Genomic DNA, 25030 nt, shown 5'->3' on the forward strand with positions numbered 1-25030 from the left:
GCCCTAAATGAATATTTCGCTTCAGTATTCACTAGTGAGAGGGACCTTGTTGCTCATAAGAACAGTGTGAACAGGTTAATAGACTCGAACAGGTTGATATTAAGGAGTATGTGCTGGAAATTTTGAAAAGCATCAGGATAAGTCATGTGGGCCTGATGGGATATACCCAACGTTACTACGGGAAGTGAGGGAAGAGATTGTTGCGCCGTTGGCGATGATCTTTGCGTCTCACTTTCTCACTGGAGTAGTACCGGATGATTGGAGGGAGGCGAATGTTGTTCCTCAGTTCAAGAAAGGGAATAGGGAAATCCCTGGGAATTACAAGCCCATCAGTCTGTGGTGAGCAAAATATTGGAAAGATTCTGAGAGGATTTATGATTATTTAGAAAAACATAGTTTGATTAAAGATAGTCTTCATGGCTTTGTGAGGAGCAGGTTATGCCTCACAAGCCTCATTTAATTCTTTGAGGATGTGATGAGACACATTGATGAAAGTCGGGCAGTGAATGTGGTGTATATGGATTTCAGTAAGGCATTTGATAAGGTTTCCCATGGTAGGTCATTCAGAAAATTAGGGGGCATGGGATACAGGGAAATTTGGCTGTCTGGATACAGAATTAGCTGGCCGAAAGAAGACAGCGAGTGGTAGTGGATGGAAATTATTCCGCCTGGAGGTCGGTGACCAGTGATGACCCGCAGGTACCTGTTCTGGGATCTCTGCTCTTTGTTGTTTTTATAAATGACTTGGATGAGGAAGTGGAAGAGTGGGTTAGTAAGTTTGCCGTGACACAAATGTTGGTGGAGTTATAGTGTCGAGGGCTATTGTAGGTTACAACAGGACAGTGACAGGCTGCAGAGCTGGGCTGATAGAGTTCAACCTAGATAAATGTGAGGTGATTAATTTTGGAAGGTCGAATTTGAATGCCGAATAGAGTAAAAGGCAGGATTCTTGGAAGTGTGGAGGAACAGAGGGATCTTGGGGTCCACATAAATAGATTCCCTCAAATAGCACCCAGGTTGATAGGGCTGTTAAGAAGGCATATTGTGTGTTGGCTTTCATTAACAGGGGGATTGAGTTTAAGAGCCACGAGGTTTTGCTGCAGCTTTATAAAACCTTGGTTCGACCACACTTGGACAGTTCTGGTCGCCTCATTATAGAAAGGATGTTGATGCTTTGAAGAGGGTGCAGAGGAGATTTACCAGGATGCTGCCTGGACTGGACGGCATGACTTATGAAAAAAAGATTGAGAGCGCTAGGGCTTTTCTCACTGGAGTGAAGAAGTAAGAGAGGTGACTTGATAGAGGTGTACAAGGTGATGAGAGGCATGGATAGTGTGGATAGCCAGAGACTTTTCCCCAGGGCAGAAATGGCTGTCATGAGTGGACATAATTTTAAGGTGATTGGAGGAAGGTATAGGAGAGATGTCAGTGGTTGGTTCTTTACACAGAGAGTGGTGGGTGCGTGGAATGCTGCCAGCAGAGTGGTGGAGTCAGAATCATTCTGGACATTCAAGCGACTCTTGGACAGGCACATGGACAGCAGCAAATTGGAGGGGTGTAGGTTAGGTTAATCTTAGATCAAGATAAATGGTTGGCACAACATCGGGGGCCGAAGGGCCAGTACTGTTCTATGTTCTTGCTCCCGCACTGCCATTGAAGTCTTCGCCAATGCCTCTTTCACCGAAGCATGTCTCATCCACCCACACCTTGAGCGTGGTCATCATCTCTGTCTGATGGAGATGTTTTGAAAACAGCCGCTCAAACTCCCTGGCCATCACTTAGGCCATCTTTCCCAGTGATGGGCATGGCGCCAGCTGGCACTCTCCTTCCCACCATCTTTTCTCTCACTGAACTCCTCACTAGGATTGACGATGGACTATAGCACACTCCCTTTTTCCTTGAGTTTGTTCTTCTGGTTTTTGACATCCTAGAAACGCCCCAGATCTTCCCACAAAAAACTTTTTCCAAAAAACTGGGTGCAAAGAGCCTAGAAACGACAACTCTGGCAGGAGCCACCAAACACAAGACCTCCGCCTACATGCCGCATCCGGAAGTCCGGCTGGTTTGATTCTTAAGACTCTCAATCTCACTTTCTCTCCAGCTTCAGTCTGTGGTTCAAACCTAACGGGTTTTCCAGATTCACCAGAATGTCCTCTAGCTTTTACAGAGGAAAAACAGAGGATCAGAGGAGCAACCTCCATGGGGCTTTAGATAAGCCTGTTAACATTTCAGGGAGAGAAACCCAAAGAGTGCCCTTCAATTTTGCCTTCAGGAATCAAACACTCACAGGCTGTATAGAGGAAAAGCTGGCTGGATCCATTTTCCTGGAGGTCTCCAGCATAGACGTTGATCTGTTGTCATATTTAAAACTGGCCCACCCTTCAGCCAATGACTGGATTGAATTTCTTTGCCGTTCAGTCTGGCAGTGCAGAAAGGTCCTTACTTTGGATATTTAGAATGAATCCATTAGATGAGAGAATCAGGGGCGGGATTCCCCCACCCAGCAGGGCAGGCTGTACCAACGCTAAGAAGTGGCGTGAACCACTCTGACATCTGGCTGCTCGGAAGGTGCGTAGTTAAGATAGGGAATGGAATGCAATGAGAGCGTTGGAGGTAAATGCACTAACGGTTTTAAAAGAGAACAAGATAATCACCTGAAAAAATAAATTTTTTAGGGTTATGGGGGTAAGGGATGAGACGAGCTGAATTACTTTTGCAGAAGGCTGCATGGATAGGAGCGGGGGGGGGGGGGGCAGTACAGTGGTTAGCACTGCTGCCTTACAGCACCAGGGATTCAGGTTCCATTCTGGCCTTGGGGGACTGCGCGGAGTTTGTACTTTCTCACAGTGGTTTCAACCCACAGTCCAAAGGTATGCAGGTTCGGTGGAGTGACCATGCTAAAATTAATACTTAAGGTGCCCAAAGATGTGCAGCAGTGGGGTTATGGAGTTTTAATAATAATAATCTTTGTCACAAGTAGGCTTACATTAACACTGCAAATGAGGTTACTGTGAAAAGCTCCTAGTCGCCATACTCCGTCACTTGTTCAGGTACACAGAGGGAGAATTCAGAATGCACAACTCACCTCACAGCACGTCTGTTGGGACTTGCAGGAGGAAACCCACAGACACAGGAGAACGTGCAGACTCCACAGAGTCAGTGACCCAAGCTGGGACCCTGCCGCTGTGAAGCAAAAGTGCTAACCACTGTGCTACCGTGATGCCCCAGGGTTAGGTGCAGACCCATTATGGCCGAATAGCCTCCTTCTGCACTGTAGGAATTCTATGGTTTTAGAACGAACAGAATGGCCGCTTTCCATGCTATAACCATTCTATAGCAGCCATCTTGTGAGAAACCAATGCCAAAAATATCCCAAAAAGGCCAAAATTGTAACCTTCAAGTACAACTCAAAGTGTAAGAACAATTCTTGTAGTTTCTCTAGGATTAACTAGCACTAGATTTAGTCTCAATTTCAGAAATGTAAAGCACTCCTGAGCACCTTAGCAGTTTGAAAGAAATCAAAAGATCAATACACAAGCATTGATATCTTTATTTAGACATCTATATGCTAATACGTGATAACTATATATTTAAAACATAAAACATAGTTGAACTCATCATTTAAAGAATAAACAGAATTTATTTTATAATAAGGAAATACTTAAGCACAAAATCAATTCGTTGTACATGGTTCACTACCACCTCACTTTAAATGGTCATGATATTTTGCCCGATTTTAATTCTTCTGGTTTACTTCAGGATACATATTCTTTTTAAACAATGAGTGAAAATTCAGTAGTACACTGTGATCTTCTTTTGATCAGTAAAATTCACTGGATAAACATGTCAAATTTAGTATTTTAGGCCTGGTAAACTTTAATCTGACATCAAACAATAAAAAACATTCATTGAGTCAATAATCCGAATAGTCCAAACCGAACAAAAGTAATGTATGTAAATTAGATGCTACTCTGCGACCTTTGCAAAGTACTCTTTTGAAGCTTCTGGAGAAGGCTTGATCTGCAAAATAAATCATGAACAGAATTATTACACCTGTAGGTGAAACATGTTTCTGCAATAATAGTGTTAAAGATTGACTAATTCTAGGAATGTTACAGGGTATAGTCCACGCTTGAGAAGTTCAAGTGCAGAAATTTCAAGTGGTCTGGAAATGTTTTATAAATTAATGTCACTTATAACAGCAGAAAGCTGTTCAAGTCACCATAACCAATCCACCTGACCTGCACATCTTTGGACGGTAGGAAGGAACCAGAGCACCCGGAGGAAACCCACACAGACACGGGGAGAACGTACAAACTCCACAGTCACCAAAGATCAGAATGGAAGCTGGGTCCCTGGCATGCTGAGACAACAGTGCTAACCACTGTACCACCCAACTGCACATTGAAATGCACAAGTAAATCAATGAAGCTAACTGCAACAGTGATTCAGCAAAATGCAGTCCCAACACATTGGCATGCATATCCCACAATCCATACAGAATTGCTTATGTTAATTAAAATGTCATGTTGAGGTGACAAATAATTTTTAATCATTTGGGAAGTTGAGGGAGCAGCCTAGGCTTAATTGTTCATACTTAATTATATTAGAACACCCGATCATCAGCCAAGGGTGAGAGTATAAACAATGACACATGGGTCTGACTAGTTGATTGTTAACTTTTACCTATAATTGTATGTCTAACCTTGTTGACTGAACTTATAAGTTATAAGTTGTCATGAACTACAGATTAGTGTTGCCAGCAGAGAAACAGGCTATGCTGCCCAAATGGCCAATGCCAATGTTTATGCTGCACATAAGCCTCTTCCCATAACTCTATTCTGTTTAAGAAGAAACAGCATACAGTCTTCTAAAAGAATAGGAAACATTTAATTTTACGGACACCCACATACAAATACTAAGGCTAACCGAAACAGAATTTACATTGTAATAAAATGTTGCTTGTTCGTCATGATCATCATCTAGGAGGTCATAACCAGAAAGTACGTCAGTTATTTCTCATTGAAGCAGTTTGGAGATTGTTTTTGTTTCGAATTGGCTATTCAAGCCATATAAAATATTTGACCCAATTTCAATCTTTTCTCAATCATTATGCTAAAAAAATCCCAAGATGACAGTTTGAGGGCTTCCATTGTAGTCACACAGATTAAATTTAATAAGAGAATTCTAATTTTATGTAGAAATGTGATTCCAACAATTCTGTTTCCTTCCATGAACAATACACAGACCATAGCAACACCCAACTCTTCATTTTAGACTTTGGCAGTGTAGAAGATTTTAGTTTAGATGGGCAGCATGGTCTGCAGAGGCTTGGAGGGCCGAAGGGCCTGTTCTGTACTTTTCTTTGTTCGTTGATACACATGCCTCAACAAAGACAAAAATTGTATTCAATTTGCCCACTGCTGACTGCTCAATACCCAGTAGGCATTTTGTCTGTAAAAAGAGATTCCAAAAATTGTGTGTTCATTCCTCAATCGCTCCATGTATAAAATACAGATCTTCATTCAGACTCAAACGAACATGCCCAGAAGAGGCTATTTGATCTGCTTTTGCTATGACCCTCACATCCATAACTTATTGGTGTTGCTTCCCTGATCTAATGTTCTTTTTTCCTCCAGTCTCCCAATATAACACCAAGTTCTACAGATTGGCGAGTCTCCCAATATAACACAGAGTTCTATAGATTGAGGAGGGGGCATGTTGCAGAAACAAATAGGAGGTAAAAAAGAAAGTGGGGGTGGGAAGAGAGAAAAATAGTAGAAAAGAAAAAGGATGTGAAGCAAGAGAGGGCATGGAGGAGTAATATAGACAGCAGTCAATGATGTAATTATTGTTATTGGGTAATAAAGTATTTCATGGGAAATGAGGGGGGAAAATGAGAGACACACTTGCAGTCTAAGTTGATTGGATATCAATGTAAAAAATTAAAACAGGTTGAAGTTAGAGAAAAAGATTCTCTTAATTTTGAGTGGTCAGCTAGAGAAAACATTTATAGTGGGTGACAGGCAGGAAATACTGAAGGTAAATGGAAAGAGATAGATCAGTTATATTTATTGGGAAGTGGATCTTTAATTCTGGAGCAGGATAAACAGATGTCAGTGCTTAGTGGGAATGTATCAAAATAAACATCTTCAAATTCAGTATTGATGGGAAATCTGCTAGTATGAATTTAAAAGGCTTGAAATACATGTTCACATTTGAAATGCTAAGAAAATATAGATCTTATAATTCATGCAAAACCTATTATGTTTGAATTACTTTGTGAAAACTAAATATGCCTATTCTGCTGCAAAGTTAAAAAATAAAAACAAGCAACACAATTTCATTAAATTGCTATGAAGCAAACTTTACAAACCGTTGGAGCATGAGGTTTCCAATCAGCTGGGCAAACCTCTCCATGGGTCTCCACAAACTGGAAGGCCTTAACTAAACGTAGAGTCTCTTCAACACTGCGACCGACAGGCAGATCATTGATGCCGATGTGCCTGATAATGCCGTTTGGATCAATGATGAAAAGACCTCTGGTAAAATTAGAACATTTTAAAAGTGAGGAAATCAGAAAAAAAATAATTTTGTAAAGTACACAGCAAGTGATTTATGAATTATATTTCAAATTTATGGTCTAAAAATTGAAATAGTTATATTGAAGAAATGCCTCAAGCATGTCAGCGGTGGGGAAATGCCTCAAACGTGTCAGTAGTGGAGAAATGCCTCAAGCGTGTCAGTGGTGGGGGAAAGGCTTAAATGTTCAAAATCGAGGACAAAGCAGGGCACTGCACAGTGGGTTAAACAGTTTGTAATGGAGAACAAGACCAGCAGCACAGTTCAATTCCCACACCGGCCTCCCCGAACAGGCGGCCGAGTGTGGTGACTAGGGGCTTTTCACAGTAACTTAATTGAAGCTTACTTGTGATAATCAGCGATTATTATTATGGAAGTAACAATGTTAGGACATGGTTGTTTTACTTCTGAATCTAGAGTTCAAACCAATAAACTAAACCTTCTACACGTGGATGCGGTATCACAACTGAAGTGAATGAGTCGTCTTTTTGGAGAGAAAAAAACACCTCTAATCTAGTCCAAAAGCTGGCAACATCAAATCACATAATGACTGATATAGAAAGTTAAAAATATTCAATGTCATTGGTTGAGGTGTACTGTTGTTTAACTCTGCAACTGTGGGGCAGCAGGGTAGCATGGTGGTTAGCATAAATGCTTCACAGCTCCAGGGTCCCAGGTTCGATTCCCGGCTGGGTTACTGTCTGTGTGGCGTCTGCACGTCCTCCCCCTGTGTGCGTGGGCTTCCTCCGGGTGCTCCGGTTTCCTCCCACAGTCCAAAGATGTGCGGGCTAGGTGCATTGGCCATGCTAAATTGCCCGTAGTGTAAGGTTAATACTTGCCCATAGTGTAAGGGTGGATACGTGGGTTTGAGTAGGGTGATCATAGCTCGGCACAACATTGAGGGCCGAAGGGCCTGTTCTGGGCTGTACTGTTCTATGCTCTAACTGGTAAGTCTAAATGATGATACATGAACACATTCCCCCTTTGCAGGAAGGATAGAGCTTGATATCGAGTCTTAATGATGTGTGTGTGTCATATACATACACACACGACGTGGCAAAAGGAATTGATGAGAAGAACTACTGGTTGCTTCCATGAGCAATGTTTATCCATTTACTTTTGAGAAATGCAGCAGAAATCACTATAGATTATAAATACAGACAAACAGACAAGTTGACTTTAAAGGCACACTCATATTTTGAAACAGGCTCTAGATTTCGTAATCAAGGGGTGACCCTGGGCCAAAACGGGCCTGTGAGTACAATCCTACTCTTTTGATATCCCCTTTCTTTTTTAAAGTACCCAATTTTTTTTTTTTCAAATTAAGGGGCAATTTAGTATGGCCAATCCACCTAACCTGCACATCATTGGGTTGTGGGACAGTGACCCAGGGCCGGGATTCAAACCCGGGTCCTCAGCGCCGCAGTCCCAGTGCTATCCACTGCGCCACATGCCGCCCCGATGTCCCCTTTCTGAGAGGAACAACAGAAGGAGGTGGTGTTATTTTCTGCCTTTGCAGCATTTATTTCAGGAACAACTGTGAATAAAGATTACCTTAATAGAAGAGGCTATTCGATCCAATAAGTCTGTCACAGCATGTAGGAAGAGCTATAGAATGGATTATAACTTACTGTGCACAAAGATTTTCATCTCCCATCAGCTTATTCTGCCAATTATCTTGTCTCTATGCTCAATTACTGACCCTCCCGTCAGTGGAAACAGCCTGCAGAAGCTCTCAAGAGTCTGAGTAGCTCCTGGTGTAGTTCACCCAGGACTTGACTGCATTCCTCCTGATTTCTGGAACTCAGGTGCACTTTCCTCTCAGTCCCAAAATTTTGCATAACCACATCTACACCCAAGGGCCACTCTTGTTAATAAAACCTGTCCTCCACAGCCTTTTTCCTTGGTTGAACAGAGGCCCTCCTTTTCCCACCTTTGCTGTACTGTTGCACAAAGTGAGTCTGTTCCACCAATCTCAGTGAAACACTGTCCTGGATGGTTTGAATGGTTCAAGAGTTAATTGAGGCAGTGGAAAGAGAAAGAAAAATTTTGCCCATGTGGCTCACAATCATGAGCACAAGTCATTTGTATTTACTCTCAGATGTTAACCTTATCGCAATGGTAGCATTCTTGCCTGGGCGTAGTGCACCAAGCTGTGGTGACTGGAGTGCTGCACAGCTGATGAATGTAAATGCATATATAAATGCAAGGTTGCTCTTTCTTTGTCACTACTCCATAGAATTAATGCCTAGTGGCTATTTTCAAAAGTTAGCGTAAAAAAAACAGGCTGGAGTTTTCACCTAGAACATAGGACATAGAACACTACAGCGCAGTACGGGCCCTTCGTCCCTCGATGTTGCGCCGACCTGCGAAACCATCTGAAGCCTATTTGACCTACACTATTCCATTTTCATCCATATGTCTATCCAGTGACCACTTAAATGCCCTTAAAGTTGGCGAGTCTACTACTGTTGCAGGCAGGGCGTTCCACACCCCTACTACTCTCTGAGTAAAGAAACTGCCTCTGACATCTGTCCTATATCTATCACCCCTCAATTTAAAGCTATGTTTCCTCGTGTTGGTCATCACCATCCGAGGAAAAAGACTCTCACTGTCCACCCTATCTAACCCTCTGACTATCTTATATGTCTCTATTAAGTCACCTCTCAGCCTTCTCCTCTCTAACGAAAACAACCTCAATTCCCTGAGCCTTTCCTCATAAGACCGTCCCTCCATACCAGGCAACATCCTAGTAAATCTCCTCTGAACCCTTTCCAAAGCTTCCACATCCTTCCTATAATGTGGTGACCAGAACGGCACGCAGTACTCCAGGTGTGGCCGCACCAGAGTTATGTACAGCTGCAGCATGACCTTGTGGTTCCGAAACTCAATCCCCCTGCTTATTAAGGCTAGCACACCATATGCCTTCTTAACAGCCCTATTAACCTGGGTGGCAACTTTCAGGGATTTATGTACCTGGATGCCGAGATCTCTCTGTTCATCTACACTACCAAGAATCTTGCCATTAGCCCAGTACACTGCATTCCTGTTACTCCTTCCAAAGTGAACCACCTCACACTTTTCCGCATTAAACTCCATCTGCCACCTCTCAGCCCAGCTCTGCAGCTTATCTATGTCCCTCTGTATCCTATAACATCCTTCAGCACTATCCACAACTCCACCGACCTTCGTGTCATCTGCAAATTTACTAACCCATCCTTCTACACCCTCTTCCAGGTCATTTATAAAAATGACAAACAGCAGTGGCCCCAAAACAGATCCTTGCGGTACACCACTAGTAACTGAACTCCAGGATGAACATTTGCCATCAACCACCACCCTCTGTCTTCTTTCAGCTAGCCAATTACTGATTCAAACCGCTAAATCACCTTCAATTCCATACTTCCTTATTTTCTGCAATAGCCTACCGTGGGGAACCTTATCAAACGCCTTACTGAAATCCATATACACCACATCAACAGCTTTACCCTGATCCACCTGTTTGGTCACCTTCTCAAAAAACTCAATAAAGGTTTGTGAGACATGACCTACCCTTCACAAAACCGTGTTGAGTATCGCTAATCAACTTGCTCTTTTCAAGATGATTATAAACCCTATCTCTTATAACCTTTTCCAACATTTTACCCACAACCGAAGTAAGGCTCACAGGTCTATAATTACCAGGGTTGTCTCTACTCCCCTTCTTGAACAAGGGGACAACATTTGCTATCCTCCAGTCTTCCGACACTATTCCTGTCGACAAAGACGACATAAAGATCAAGGACAAAGGCTCTGCAATCTCCTCCCTGGCTTCCCAGAGAATCCTAGGATAAATCCCATCTGGCCCAGGGGACTTACCTATTTTGACATTTTCTAAAATTGCTAACACCTCCTCCTTTTGAACCTCAATTCCATCTAGCCTGGTCGACTGAACCCGAGTGTTCTCCTCGACAACATTGTCTTTCTCCAGTGTAAACACTGACGAAAAATATCCATTTAATGTTTCCCTATCTCCTCTGATTCCACACACAACTTTCCACTACTATCCTTGATTGGCCCTAATCTTACTCTAGTCATTCTTTTGTTCCTGATATACCTATAGAAAGCCTTAGGGTTTTCCTTGATCCTATCTGCGAACGACTTTTCGTGTCCTCTCCTCGCTCTTCTTAACTCTCCCTTTAGGTCCTTCCTGGCTAACTTGTAACTCTCAAGTGCCCTAACTGAGCCTTCATGTCTCATCCTAACATAAGCCTTCTTCTTCCTCTTGACAAGTGCTTCAACTTCCTTAGTAAACCACGGTTCCCTTGCTCGACAACTTCCTCCCTGCCTGACAGGTACATACTTATCAAGGACACGCAGTAGCTGTTCCTTGAAAAAGCTCCACATTTCGATTGTACCCATCCCCTGCAGTTTCCTTCCCCATCCTATACATCCTAAATCTTGCCGAATAGCATCATAATTGCCTTTCCCCCAGCTATAATTCTTGCCTTGCGGTATATACCTATCCCTGCCCATTGCTAAAGTAAACATAACCGAGTTGTGATCACTATCACCAAAGTGCTCACCTACATCTAAATCTAACACCTGGCCGGGTTCATTACCCAGTACCAAATCCAATGTGGCCTCGCCCCTTGTTGGCCTGTCTACATACTGTGTCAGAAAACCCTCCTGCACACACTGCACAAAAACTGACCCATCTATAGTACTCGAACTATAGTATTTCCAGTCAATATTTGAAAAGTTAAAGTCCCCCATAACAACTACCCTGTTACTCTAGCTCCTGTCGAGAATCATCTTTGCAATCCTTTCCTCTACATCTCTGGAACTATTCGGAGGTCTATAGACAACTGCCAACAGGGTGACCTCTCCTCTACTGTTCCTAACCTCGGCCCATACTGCCTCAGTAGACGAGTCCTCAAGCGTCCTTTCTACAGCCGTAATACTTTCCTTGATTAACAATGCCACACCCCCCCCCCTCTTTTACCATCTTCTCTGTTCTTACAGAAACATCTAAATCTAAATCCTGGAACCTGCAACATACCTACTTGAATAAAGTAAAACTATGATGCGCAGAAGTGAGAATTGCACCGTTTCATTTTAGGTAGGAAAAGGTAATGAATATATAACGATGGACAATTGTGGGAGTCCAGAAATAAGCACCACTATCGATAATTTTTTTAACCAATTTCCCCACACAAATTTCGAATGCAATATGTAACTAGTAAGAATGCAGATGTTCTAACAATTTGTCAAGACGTGGAAGACTGCAGATAAGCTTGAGTCAGAAACTTCAGTGTGCAAGAATTTTAATTCATACGAGGTGGGGAAACAAACAAAAAATAATTTGCACCTTTCACTAGATCAGAAAATGCTAATTCACTTTCCAACTAACAGGTTACTTTTGAAATGCAATTATGTAGACAAATTAACAACTGCATACAGCAAAGCTCTATAAATAGCATAAGAGTATGTATCAAGATGATGGTCGAGGGAAAAGTTCTCATGTCTACCTGAAATCACAGAATTAATCTTTCATCCAAAAGACAGCACCTTCAACAATGCAGCACACTCTTCTCGTGTTGCAATGAAGAAAGCAAAAGCAAAAAGATTTTGCTGATCTTTGGAACAAAGATTGTTGCCAAATTCACAGAGTGCAAACTGGATTATTAGAAAACATTTCGATATTAGCAATTCTAAAATGCTACTTAAATTGATACAGCAATATACTGGCCTGGCCAGTAATTGAATGTTAGCAACAGCGTTCACGGTCATTACTCTACGAAACTAACAATGACATGCACAGTTCAATGTGAAATTCCTGAAGTTGCTGTTCTGATTCTTTTCTCTTCCATAGTTTGTACTATTGATACCTTCACAGATGAAAATCATTGAATTGGTGTAGACTTCCAGATTTTATGCTATTATTTATGCCATAAAACCCCTTGAAAAGATGGTGCATTGTTATGGGCCAGGGTTTAAAGAACCCCACAGCGTATCATGGAGTTCACCTGACCCACAACATTTAATACATTTTGGTATGGGGATCACACCACCCACTCTACAGGTGTGGTACAGCAGAAATGGAAAAGTATTTTTTAAAGCAAAACAATGTTTATTCTATGAACTCAAGTTAACCATTTAAAACATAGTGAACATCTTAGCAACCATCAATTCAAATACAACCCCCAAAGAATACAACACTAAGTAATCCTTAATAAATTCCCAAACAATTCAGAAGATAAAAGACCCTTTTAACACAAAGATCAGGTTTAAATTCACTACTGAGAGCAGTTACCATGTTGAAATCAGCAAATGAACATCCTGCTGTGATTTCAGCTTTTCCAAAACTAAAATGAAACCAAACCCACCCTGCAGCAAAAAGCCTAAAGCAAAAGTAAAATGTTGACAGACAGCCCAGCTCCACCCACTGACATCACTGCAGTAATAAACATCTATTTCTTAAAGGTACTCTCTCACTAGATATTTAAGTACACACCTATTTATAAACACCCATTTCTTAAAGGTACTCTCACATGACAGCATTAACATAGAACATAGAGCAGTACAGCACAGAACAGGCCCTTCGGCCCTCGATGTTGTGCCGAGCAATGATCACCCTACTCAAATCCACGTATCCACCCTATACCCGTAACCCAACAACCCCCCCCCCCCTTAACCTTACTTTTTAGGACACTACGGGCAATTTAGCATGGCCAATCCACCTAACCCGCACATCTTTGGACTGTGGGAGGAAACCGGAGCACCCGGAGGAAACCCACGCACACACGGGGAGGACGTGCAGACTCCGCACAGACAGTGACCCAGCCGGGAACTGAACCTGGGACCCTGGAGCTGTGAAGCATTGACGCTAACCACCATGCTACCGTGTGGAATGAAGTGTAACTTGATCTTTAAACAGCATACAGCCACAATTACTGATCAACCTCTGGCTCTGAAAAATGAATTTGTATTTATTGGATGCTCAATTTCACCAGTCATGGTAAATAGTCTGCAGAAAATATTAATTCATGATATGCCACTTTCTACCTTAATCCCATGCTCCAATATTTATTTTGTTTTCTGTAAAATTTATATAATTTGCTGTGAGAATTCTACAATGTGATTGACTGCTTAGCTTCCTTGATGACATGTTGCTGGACACCAGATATTCCATGTAACGGTCACCAGAATAAAATTAGCACCTTGAAAAGGCAAAATCCATGGCACTGTGCTCACTATATCTTTGTCAGCAGCTTAAGGTGAAAGGCAAGTATTGCCATTTCCCCAAGATAAATGCAAGTTACTGTGAACCCTGGATTCTGAGGCAAAAACAGAAAATACTGGACAATCTCAGCAGGTCTGACAGCATCTGTGGGGAAAGAAGGGAACTAACGTTTCAATTCTGGATGACATTTTGTAAAAGCTTTGACAAAGAGTCATCCAGAATCGAAACGTTAGTTTCCTTCTCTTTCTACAGATGCTGTCAGACCTGCTGAGATTGTCCAGTATTTTCTGTTTTTGCCTCAGAATCCAGGGTTCACAGTAACTTGCGTTTATCTTGGGGAAATGGCAATACTTGCCTTTCACCTTAAGTTGCTGACAAAGATCTAGTGAGCACAGTGCCATGGATTTTGCCTTTTCGTATGCCTACGTATAGGGTGGATACGTGGGTTTGAGTAGGGTGATCATTGCTCGGCACAACATAAGAGGGCTGAAGGGCCTGTTCTGTGCTGTACTGTTCTATGTTGTCAGACCTGCTGAGATTGTCCAGTATTTTCTGCTTTTGCCACTTCCCTGCTGACTGCAAGATCCTGGCCAAAATTAATATTTTTTATAATATTCAAGCACATCTTGAAGATATCTTGAGAATATAGATTTGAAGGATGCCTTTACCTTTTGATCCATTTACAGACATTTAATTTAAGTAAGGTGTCTAAATAAAATGAATTGAATTGTTACCACATGGCATTGGTGGGGGAGGAGGGAGTGCTGTATTCTGCCATTCCTTACATTTATCATTGCAGCCACTGTTGACAAAGTTCTAATGCTATTTTGAAGAACTGCAGGATTTTTTTTACTAATGCTTTGGGAAACGTTTTCCACATTCCCATTCATTTCAACATGACAAACTGAAGTCCAATCCTCAATCTGGATCTAATTAGAGTAACATAATTCTGCATCTACCACTGATGCTAGACCACTATTTCAGCTCTCCCTAACCTGCAACAATACACTATTCACACTTTTTTTAAAGCACAGAACCGCTTACCTCAGAGCAATACCAGCGTTTTCCAATAACACTCCATAATCCCGAGAGATTTGTTTTGTTAAATCAGACAACAATGGTATATTCATGTGCCCTAGACCCCCATTCTGGAACGAAAGAACATTTAACAAAATGTAATTAGAAAATCTTTCATGTAAAAGAAAACATGACTGCCAGATGTTGAAATGTGTTTTTTTCAAACTTTATACCAAGCAGAAATAATCATTTGCAAACTTCAGATTTATGTTGTAAAAGCATGTACAGCAATAAAAATATCTAAAATTGATCCCACTCCAAAAATTGAATACTCATGAACAATGTTTTATGGATTTTAACTTCTTATATTTCTCCAACTTCTTTATAACTCCTCAAAATATTACTTTTGTTTTGTTTGATGAGACACTCTTTTATTTTCAACAAATGTGAAATTCTGAAGGATTGAAGCAGCAATATTTACCTTCTCTATAAAATTTATATTTGAATAAGAATAATAATCTTTTAGTGTCACAAGTAGGCTTATATTAACACTGCAATGAAGTTACTATGAAAATCCCCCAGTTGCCACACTAAGGTGTCTGTTCAGGTACACTGAAGGAGAATTCAGAATGTCCAATTCATCTAACAAACACATCTTTCGGGACTTGTGGGAAGTAACCAGAGCACCTGGAGGAAACCCACTCAGACTCCGCACAGACAGTGACCCAAGCTGGGAATCGAAACCGGGTCCCTGGCACTGTGAAGCAACAGTGCTAACCACTATGCTACTGTGCCACACTACTGCACTAATTGAAATCCCAACTTTTCTAAAGGCAAATAAACAACAAACCACAGGTTTTTAAAATCTTCATGTTTACTCTCATACCTTTCTTGGAATGTTGATCCAGGCAAGGTGAGAGAAATGAGAATCTACCGAAACACCAATTACTTCACAGTTTACATCGTGGAACTCATTTGCTTTGTTACTAAATGCAACAATCTCAGTTGGACAGACAAAGGTGCTGTGAAAATAAATATTTATTTATTTGTTCGATCACATAGCCTAGAACAATGACAGCCTAGAATAATGACAAGGAAAATCCATCACTGGTTTGCAATCTAGCAAACACTTTAAAAGGATGAACAGCAATACACTTTATTTCATACACACAAATATGTTTTTTCAAATGGAACTTAAAACCTGGAATCTTTGTCTGCATAACAAAATATTGTTCAGGAGCGAAGAAAATGAGCAATAGTCAAAGCTACAGTAAACAGTTTTCAAGGTAGGATAACATGAAGTCGTCCATTTGGACCTTAAAAAGGTAAGGAGGACTTCCTAAGGGTGAAAATCCATAACAGTAGAGGTCCAAAGAGATTTGACAGTCCATTCAGCCTCAGATTAAATATCATGGATAGGCACAGAAAATAATCCCTTTTCTGCCAACGGACTATAATATAAAAGTTATGTTGCAGTTATATGAAGCAGCTAGAAGATACCCAGAGTACTATCGCAAGTCTGGGCATCACATCTTGGGGAAAAAAGTGTATTGACCTTAAGAGGGAGTGCAGCATAGAGTCACCAGAATGATACCTGGACATCATGTTAAACTACAAGAGGCAACAAGGGTTGTTTCTCTAGAACTTAGATTTGCAAGATATTAAGGGAATGGATGGTGTTGGTTACAGGGCATAGGCTAAAAATTACATAATGCAAAGAATGGGAGCATATTAGAAATTTCTTCTGCAAATGGAAATTGATGTTAATTGAATTTTTGTTAACCAAAGACATTGAGAAATATGGACCAAGACTGATATACGGAACTGGGTCAGAGATGCCATGATCTTACTGAATGATAGGACAGACACAAAAGGTCTGAAAAACCTCCACCTATAAAAGTTATCTTGTGGGGAAATAGGGACTGAGAATGAGGGAATGTAAACTGCCCAGATATCTGAACAACTCCCTAAACAATCTTTAGGAACTACACACAAGGGTACCTTCCAGCAATTTCATGTTCCACTTTAAGAATTTAAAATCATTATCCTTAGCATTTAGTGTAGTTACAACGGCATTCAAATGGAACATTTTACCTGTTCAAATTTTAAATGCAGTGACTGTTGAATAGTTATTTAATAAACTGGGTTAAATAATCCAAAAGCTGTTTTGGAAGCACAGTTCTCAGCGGGTTCATTTTCAAAAGTATAAGTATCTGATGTGAGAAAACCTTTATGGTGGTTCAAGTGTGAATAATAATTGAGAAAAAAACAAAAAGGAATGGAAAGCACTGCAACATTACCAACATTCTAAAATCTGCCTGGAGCAATCCGATTATTTTTCACGTTGCATTTATGGTCTCCCACTTCTCAAATATTGCAAAATAAGATGCTGAGGAACAAGCTAGAGTATGTAATAAGCCAGTAAACTCATCATATTTTAAAAATAGAAGTGTATTTAACTTTGCATTAAAAAACTAAAATCCTTTATTTCTCAGTTGTTGCCTTGTAAAAAGCATGGTAGTGGTGCACACCGGAAACTGGAACACCTGCCCTTCAATCCTTCAACTACAGATATAAACCAGGCAATTTGAGAAATAGCTAAGATTATCGTTGATAAGGTAGGAGAGAAAACAAAAGGAGAGAAAACAAACTTGAGAGATCAGAGTAAACAATAAGAGAGAAGTAGGTGCACAGAAATAAAACAACAAAAATCCAAGTTAAAATAATTAATGAGATTTGGAGGCAGTTCTGGCAGCATTTTAGGTTGGAATCAGGGACAAGGGGGAATGCCAGTTAGGAGGAATCACGGTTCTGAGTCGGGAAGCATTGACGAGACATTCCGGGGAAGGGAGGGAAAAAAAATCAGGCGACCTTCCCGATAACACCCGCCTCTTCATTGTTGGAGGTGGTGCTGTTAGCGGGAGGAGAGCGGGATCGTGTCAGCGATTTATGCGAGGAATTGAGGAGAATAAGGCATCCACGGAGGGGATTAAGGGTAAGTGGGAAGAGGAGTTGGTGGGGCGGAATTGGAGAAGGGATTGTTGCGCGAGGTGCTACAGATGCTGAAGGCCTCAACCTAGTGTGCGAGGCTGGGGCTGTTACAACTAAATGTGGTGCACAGGTCGCACCTGACGAAGGCAAGGATGAGCCGGCTGTTTGAGGGGGTGGAGGACATCTGAGATGTGTGGGAGGAGCCCTGCAAATAACGTGCATACATTCTGGTCCTGCCTGAAGTTGGAACGGTTCTGGAGGTCCGTTTTCAGCACCATCTCGTCAATTTTGTATGTAGATGTGGAGCCTGGTCCCCTGGAAGCCATATTCGGGGTGTCAGACTGCCCGGAGTTGCAGGCGTGTTCGGAGGCAGATGTTTTAGCCTTCGCCTCATTGTTTGCTCGCATGCCGATACTGTTGGGGTGGAGGTTAAAGACATTGAGAAATATGGACCAAGACTGATATACGGAACTGGGTCAGAGATGCCATGATCTTACTGAATGATAGGACAGACACAAAAGGTCTGAAAAACCTCCACCTATAAAAGTTATCTTGTGGGGAAATAGGGACTGAGAATGAGGGAATGTAAACTGCCCAGATATCTGAACAACTCCCTAAACAATCTTTAGGAACTACACACAAGGGTACCTTCCAGCAATTTCATGTTCCACTTTAAGAATTTAAAATCATTATCCTTAGCATTTAGTGTAGTTACAACGGCATTCAAATGGAACATTTTACCTGTTCAAATTTTAAATGCAGTGACTGTTGAATAGTTATTTAATAAACTGGGTTAAATAATCCAAAAGCTGTTTTGGAAGCACAGTTCTCAGCGGGTTCATTTTCAAAAGTATAAGTATCTGATGTGAGAAAACCTTTATGGTGGTTCAAGTGTGAATAATAATTGAGAAAAAAACAAAAAGGAATGGAAAGCACTGCAACATTACCAACATTCTAAAATCTGCCTGGAGCAATCCGATTATTTTTCACGTTGCATTTATGGTCTCCCACTTCTCAAATATTGCAAAATAAGATGCTGAGGAACAAGCTAGAGTATGTAATAAGCCAGTAAACTCATCATATTTTAAAAATAGAAGTGTATTTAACTTTGCATTAAAAAACTAAAATCCTTTATTTCTCAGTTGTTGCCTTGTAAAAAGCATGGTAGTGGTGCACACCGGAAACTGGAACACCTGCCCTTCAATCCTTCAACTACAGATATAAACCAGGCAATTTGAGAAATAGCTAAGATTATCGTTGATAAGGTAGGAGAGAAAACAAAAGGAGAGAAAACAAACTTGAGAGATCAGAGTAAACAATAAGAGAGAAGTAGGTGCACAGAAATAAAACAACAAAAATCCAAGTTAAAATAATTAATGAGATTTGGAGGCAGTTCTGGCAGCATTTTAGGTTGGAATCAGGGACAAGGGGGAATGCCAGTTAGGAGGAATCACGGTTCTGAGTCGGGAAGCATTGACGAGACATTCCGGGGAAGGGAGGGAAAAAAAATCAGGCGACCTTCCCGATAACACCCGCCTCTTCATTGTTGGAGGTGGTGCTGTTAGCGGGAGGAGAGCGGGATCGTGTCAGCGATTTATGCGAGGAATTGAGGAGAATAAGGCATCCACGGAGGGGATTAAGGGTAAGTGGGAAGAGGAGTTGGTGGGGCGGAATTGGAGAAGGGATTGTTGCGCGAGGTGCTACAGATGCTGAAGGCCTCAACCTAGTGTGCGAGGCTGGGGCTGTTACAACTAAATGTGGTGCACAGGTCGCACCTGACGAAGGCAAGGATGAGCCGGCTGTTTGAGGGGGTGGAGGACATCTGAGATGTGTGGGAGGAGCCCTGCAAATAACGTGCATACATTCTGGTCCTGCCTGAAGTTGGAACGGTTCTGGAGGTCCGTTTTCAGCACCATCTCGTCAATTTTGTATGTAGATGTGGAGCCTGGTCCCCTGGAAGCCATATTCGGGGTGTCAGACTGCCCGGAGTTGCAGGCGTGTTCGGAGGCAGATGTTTTAGCCTTCGCCTCATTGTTTGCTCGCATGCCGATACTGTTGGGGTGGAGGTTAGCTTCTCCACCCTGTGCCCTGGCATGGCACGGGGACCACTGGAGTTCTTGGCCCTGGAGAAGGTGAAGGCCCTGCAGAGGGTGGGGGCTTAACGTGTTGTTTTTTGTAAAATGTAAAATATTGAAAATGAGAATAAAAATACTTTTAAAAAATAATTAATGAAACCTGACCCACACCACAGAATAAAATGAGTAATCAAGATATGGGAGCACAACAGTATTTGTTCCCTAAAAGATATACCCCACCCATCACTTGGCTAATGTTTTCTTAGCTGATAACACAACTCAAGATGTGCAAGGCCTCCTCCTTGAGCAACACAGGATCATTTCTAGTCTGCTTTTTAAAAAATTCTTTAAAAAGACTGACTTGCAACAATATACTGTTGGATGCTTTAGAATTGCTTTTGTAAGAGTTATTAAAAGAGGACTTCTGAAAACTGCATTGTGAAATTTGACAAAGATATCTACATTACAATTTATTCCTCTTACGTTCAAGCTTATACAAATTGCACATGCCAAGATTACTTACAAATCCAGAGGATAGAAGAAAATGACCAGATATTTTCCCTTGAAGTCATCCAAATTGATCTCTTTGAACCCACCATTGACCACAGCAGTGCCCTTGAAAAATGGAGCTTGTTGGGTAACAGCAGGAGCGAAATTTGAACAAGCTGAAACACACAAGCACCAATTTTAGTGTCTACACTCCTTCTACTAATCCCACAACCACACGCAAAATAATGTAATGGATCAAACATTTTCTGAATATTCATTTTCCTTGTCTTCTTTAGTGGTTATCACTGTTGCTTCACAGCACCAGGGACCTCGGTTCGATTCCTAGCTTGGGTCACTGTCTGTGCGGAGTCTGTACGTTCTCCCGTGTCTGTGTGGGTTTATCCAAAGTGCTCCGGTTTCCTCCAACAAGTCCAAAAGACGTGCTGTTAGGTGAATTGGACATTATGAATTCTCCCTCAGTGTACCTGAACAGGCGCTATAGTGTAGCGACTAGGGGACTTTCACAGTAACTTCACTACAGTGTTAATGTAAGCCTTCTTGTGATACTAATAAAGATTAAATTAATATTTTTTACGTTATATAGAAACTCCCAATATGCATTCTAGATAGTCAAAAAAGTAAGATCCTCTGAGAGATAAAATCTAACCAAAAGATCAGAGAGAGATTAAGCATCTTAAATTAATATTTTACAAATAGACTGGAACTTTTTTTGTAATGGAATGCTAATAAAATACAGAACAATTGAAACAGAATATTTGGCTATACCCTCATTTAGTCTTTGTTCATTCAGGAAGCGACCATGTTGCAATAAATTAGACAGGAATGCATTTAAATTATCATTTCATTAATCAATAACGGTTTTGCCGGTCAAATCAGAAACAATATTTCCATACCAAAACCCCCCTTATGGAAGTTTGGCAAATTAAAATAAAACTTCAAAAAGATTCATCAAGAGCTCACTGCAGATTTAGTTAATAGAATTTACAGCACAGAAAGAGGCCATTTGGCCCAGCGAGTCTACACCAACCCCTGAAAGAGCCCACACCTCCACTCTATTCCAGTGACCCAGCAACCTAACGTTTGGATACTACAGGGCAATTTAGAATGACCAATCCACCTAACCTGCACATATTTGGACGATGGGAACAAACCGAAGCACTTGGAGGATACCTACACAGACACAGGGAGAATGTGCCGACACCCATACAGACACAGGGAGGATGTGCCGACACCCACACAGGCAATGACCCAAGCTGGGAATCCAACCTGGGACCCTGGCACTGTGAAGCACCAGTGCTGACCAATGTGATGTTGCAGCAACATTCAGGAGGACAGCCATAATGACAGCCACACTTTAACTCACTGAACTGTGACTATGTTTATTAGCCATGATGTGGAGATGCCGGCATTGGACTGGGGTGAGCACAGTAAGAAGTCTTACAACACCAGGTTAAAGTCCAACAGGTTTGTTTCAAACACTAGCTTTCGGAGCACTGCTCCTTACTCAGGTGAATTAGCCCTCATTCCTCAGCCCTCATTCACCCGAGGAAGGAGCAGTGATCCGAAAGCTAATGTTTGAAACAAACCTGTTGGACTTTAACCTGGTGTTGTAAGACTTCTTACTATGTTTATTAGAGAAGAGAAGGCTTAGAGGAGATAGATTGAGGTTTAAAAGGAAATGGGTTCTGTGTAGTTGAATAGATTGTTTAAAATTGGATAGGGATGAGTGAAATTAGGGCATCAATACGAAACACTGGACAAAAAGTTAGATTACATGTTAAGAGGATGACAACATTTCAAGTCATAAAAAGAAAACTATGGAGCAGCTGACAACAGAAAGAGTTACCATGCTCCCCTGCAATCTATCTGGTTACCTTACAGTCAGAGAGGAATCATCCAGAGTTTCTTCCTAAATTGGCCAATTTTTGTCTGATTTTGTTTCCTCTACAGGATTTAACATTTTTTTTCCTGAGATGAGGACATTGGGGGCAAGGCCAATATTTGTTGTGCAGCACGGTAGCATTGTGGATAGCACAATCGCTTCACAGCTCCAGGGTCCCAGGTTTGATTCCGGCTTGGGTCACTGTCTGTGCGGAGTCTGCATATCCTCCCCGTGTGTGCGTGGGTTTCCTCCGGGTGCTCCGGTTTCCTCCCACAGTCCAAAGATATGCAGGTTAGGTGGATTGGCCATGATAAATTGCCCTTAGTGTCCCTTAGTGTTGGGTGGGGTTACTGGGTTATGGGGATAGGGTGGAGGTGTTAACCTTGGGTAGGGTGCTCTTTCCAGGAGCCGGTGCAGACTCGATGGGCCAAATGGCCTCCTTCTGCACTGTAAATTCTATGAACCCCAATTGCCCTCAAGAAGGTGCCTTCGTGAACCATTGCAGTCCACTTAGTACAGGTATACCCACAGTGCTAGCCAGCTGGTAGAACGGAGTGGCTTGCTAAGCCATTTCAGAGGAAAGTTAAGCACAACCATGCTGCTGTGTGTCTGCCATGCTGCTGTGGGTCCAGAGTCACATATTAGCCAGGTAAAGATGTCAGATTTCCTTCCCCGATGAGTTTTTCAACTGGAAGTTTCATCATCGCCATCACAGAGACAAGCTTCTAATTCCCTATTTTTATTAATTGAATTTAAATTAATTTAAATTCCACCATCTGTCATTGTGGAATTTGAATCCTGTCCCCCAGATTAGCCTGGGTCTCTGGATGAGGCCACTGATATTCCCACTAGGCCTCTATCACCCTGTAGTATAGATCTGTATTGCGTTTGTTGCTGCATCAATCTGTTTGAAAATTCTTAACTACATTATCCGAGACATTTGTTTCCCAAATGCAAATTTTAGAAAACTGTCCAAAGAAGATGCTCCACCTGAAACACATTTTAGACTATGTTTAAATTAGATGGAAAAATTATTAGTGGTGACAGGGTAGGCTGTAAACATCGGGGTCTAACCTCCAACCTAGAGGGCGGGATTCTCCAATCCCACAGCAGTGTCCACGCTGTCGTAAACGGCATCACGTTTTACGATGGCGTGAACGCGCCTCTCCCACGACTAATTCTGGCCCCTCCAGGGGGCCAGCACGGCACGAACTGTGCAGCCCAGGATCCACACATGCACAGTGGCACCGGCACCAACGCGCACATGCTCAGTGGCTTCCTTCAACACGCCGACCCCAACGCAACATGGCACAGGACTATGGGGGCTGGCGCATAGGAAAGAAGGCCCCAGGCCACAGAGGCCGGTCTGCCAATCAGTGGGCCCCAATCGCTGGCCAGGCCACATCGGAGGCCCCGCAGGGTCGGACCCCCCGCCACCCGACTCTTACACGCTGAGGCCCCGCTGGCCCAGAGCAGGTTAGAACGGCGCCGTCGGGACTCGGCTCTTTTCTTACATCTGCTCGGCCCATACGGGCCAGAAAATCGGTGGGCCGGCTGCGACCAGCGCCACAATTCGCACAGCCCGCCGGCGATACTCCGACCCGGCGCCATGTCGAGAATCCCGCCCGGGGTCTCTCGGAAGAGGATACTGTTTTCGGTCAAAACTGTTACAAGAACCTTCGGGACATGCCGACTTTCCCCAAGGCACTCACTCACTTGCGCTGAAGCTGCGTTTTTGATTCATGAAAGAGGTCGAGATCCTCCAATTTGCTGCGTTTCTCTGTACGCAGTGCAGTCGGTGAAGAGCCGCCGAAACTCCCCTGGTGCGGAGCAAGCACGCTCGGTAAAGCTGCAAAAAGCAACACAAGCAGAGATGGTGGCGATCAATCACTCCGACCCAGAGGACACCCGAGTCGCATTGCGGACGGGAAGATGGATAACCGCGGCGCCTAAAGCAAATTCCAATGATCGGAATTCCCAACCGATTTAAATGATTTAACTTGACCAAAATATTTTTTAACCAACCCCCTGCCTTGACCTTGGGCAGAGGGGAGCGTTTGGCCCATTTACAGCTAAAGCCGGTACCGGGGCCTCCGCTGACAGACTAAGTTACATGGGCAGCCGCTGGAGGAGATCTGTCCAGCTGATCACCCAACCCCAGCGCCCTTATCCACCACACTATAACCCGCGGAGACATCAGGAGAGGCCGCCGCCGTGCGGGAGCCGCTGGGCCCGTCTTGGGGTTGGGGGGGGGGGGGGGGGGCCTCAGCCGGCCGCGGTTGTTCCATCTCAACACCCGCTCGGGTTTAAAGGAGCCGTTCGCGGGCAGCCGCTTTCCTGACGTCGGACCGGGAATCCAGGGCCGCCGAGAAACAGCGCTGGGCACCGAGCCACCTGCTCCGCTCACCCCAGCCGCCGCCATCTTGCTGCCCGCGCGCCCCCGGCGGCGCCGCCTCCCGCTCGTGCCCGCTTCCCCGGGCCCGCTTCAATAATCAAAACCCCACCGACAGCCACCCATTCAGTCCGCTCACAGACAATGCCGCAGCCCCAAAACTAATTATCAACCCGTCCGGGGATGGTTTGAACCAGACTCCGCCCACCCGCCATTCCCGGAAGTCACCCATCTTGCGCCGGGGTCACTTCCGGAGGAGCAAAGATGAACTACATGCCTGGGACAGCCAGCCTGATAGGGGACATTGACAGTAAGGAATTGTCTTCTCACTGTGTATACTCAACTATCATCTTTAA

The 25030-nt window shown here is 42.9% G+C and overlaps 2 protein-coding genes across 4 annotated transcripts in view; one reads left to right on the forward strand and one right to left on the reverse strand.

The window, feature by feature from the left end:
- Positions 1 to 3532: 3532 nt before the first annotated feature.
- Positions 3533 to 24886, reverse strand: prdx3 (peroxiredoxin 3). Of its 2 annotated transcripts, none has more exons than XM_038821213.1 (7): positions 24814 to 24886; positions 23999 to 24131; positions 20414 to 20555; positions 15711 to 15846; positions 14852 to 14955; positions 6377 to 6542; positions 3533 to 4020 (listed from the first exon to the last, which is right to left on the reverse strand). In XM_038821213.1, the coding sequence occupies exons 2-7, from the start codon at positions 24024 to 24026 to the stop codon at positions 3967 to 3969; spliced, it is 630 nt and encodes a 209-aa protein (XP_038677141.1). In that variant the 5' UTR covers positions 24027 to 24131; positions 24814 to 24886; the 3' UTR covers positions 3533 to 3966. The 2 variants fall into 2 exon arrangements, with proteins under 2 accessions (XP_038677141.1, XP_038677140.1); XM_038821212.1 differs by having other exon boundaries at positions 24690 to 24825.
- Positions 24820 to 25030, forward strand: part of lsm1 (LSM1, U6 small nuclear RNA associated) — a 42146-nt gene continuing 41935 nt past the window's right edge. The window contains exon 1 of one of the 2 annotated variants that reach the window (XM_038821216.1): positions 24820 to 24984. In XM_038821216.1, coding sequence (XP_038677144.1) covers positions 24939 to 24984 — 46 coding nt within the window. In that variant the 5' untranslated portion in view covers positions 24820 to 24938. The remainder of the gene's footprint in view (positions 24985 to 25030) is intronic. The other variant, XM_038821215.1, reaches the window with a different exon arrangement.

The sequence above is a fragment of the Scyliorhinus canicula genome, chromosome 16, assembly GCF_902713615.1.
Source record: "Scyliorhinus canicula chromosome 16, sScyCan1.1, whole genome shotgun sequence".
In the NCBI taxonomy this organism is placed as follows: domain Eukaryota; kingdom Metazoa; phylum Chordata; class Chondrichthyes; order Carcharhiniformes; family Scyliorhinidae; genus Scyliorhinus; species Scyliorhinus canicula.

Excerpts from the sequence above, each read along its gene's own strand:
- prdx3 (XM_038821212.1), bottom strand. Across the intron at positions 14,956-15,710 it reads GGATCAACATTCCAAGAAAG|AATGGGGGTCTAGGGCACAT; the intron begins GTATGAGAGTAA and ends CTTTCGTTCCAG. Across the intron at positions 6,543-14,851 it reads AACGCTGGTATTGCTCTGAG|AGGTCTTTTCATCATTGATC; the intron begins GTAAGCGGTTCT and ends TAATTTTACCAG.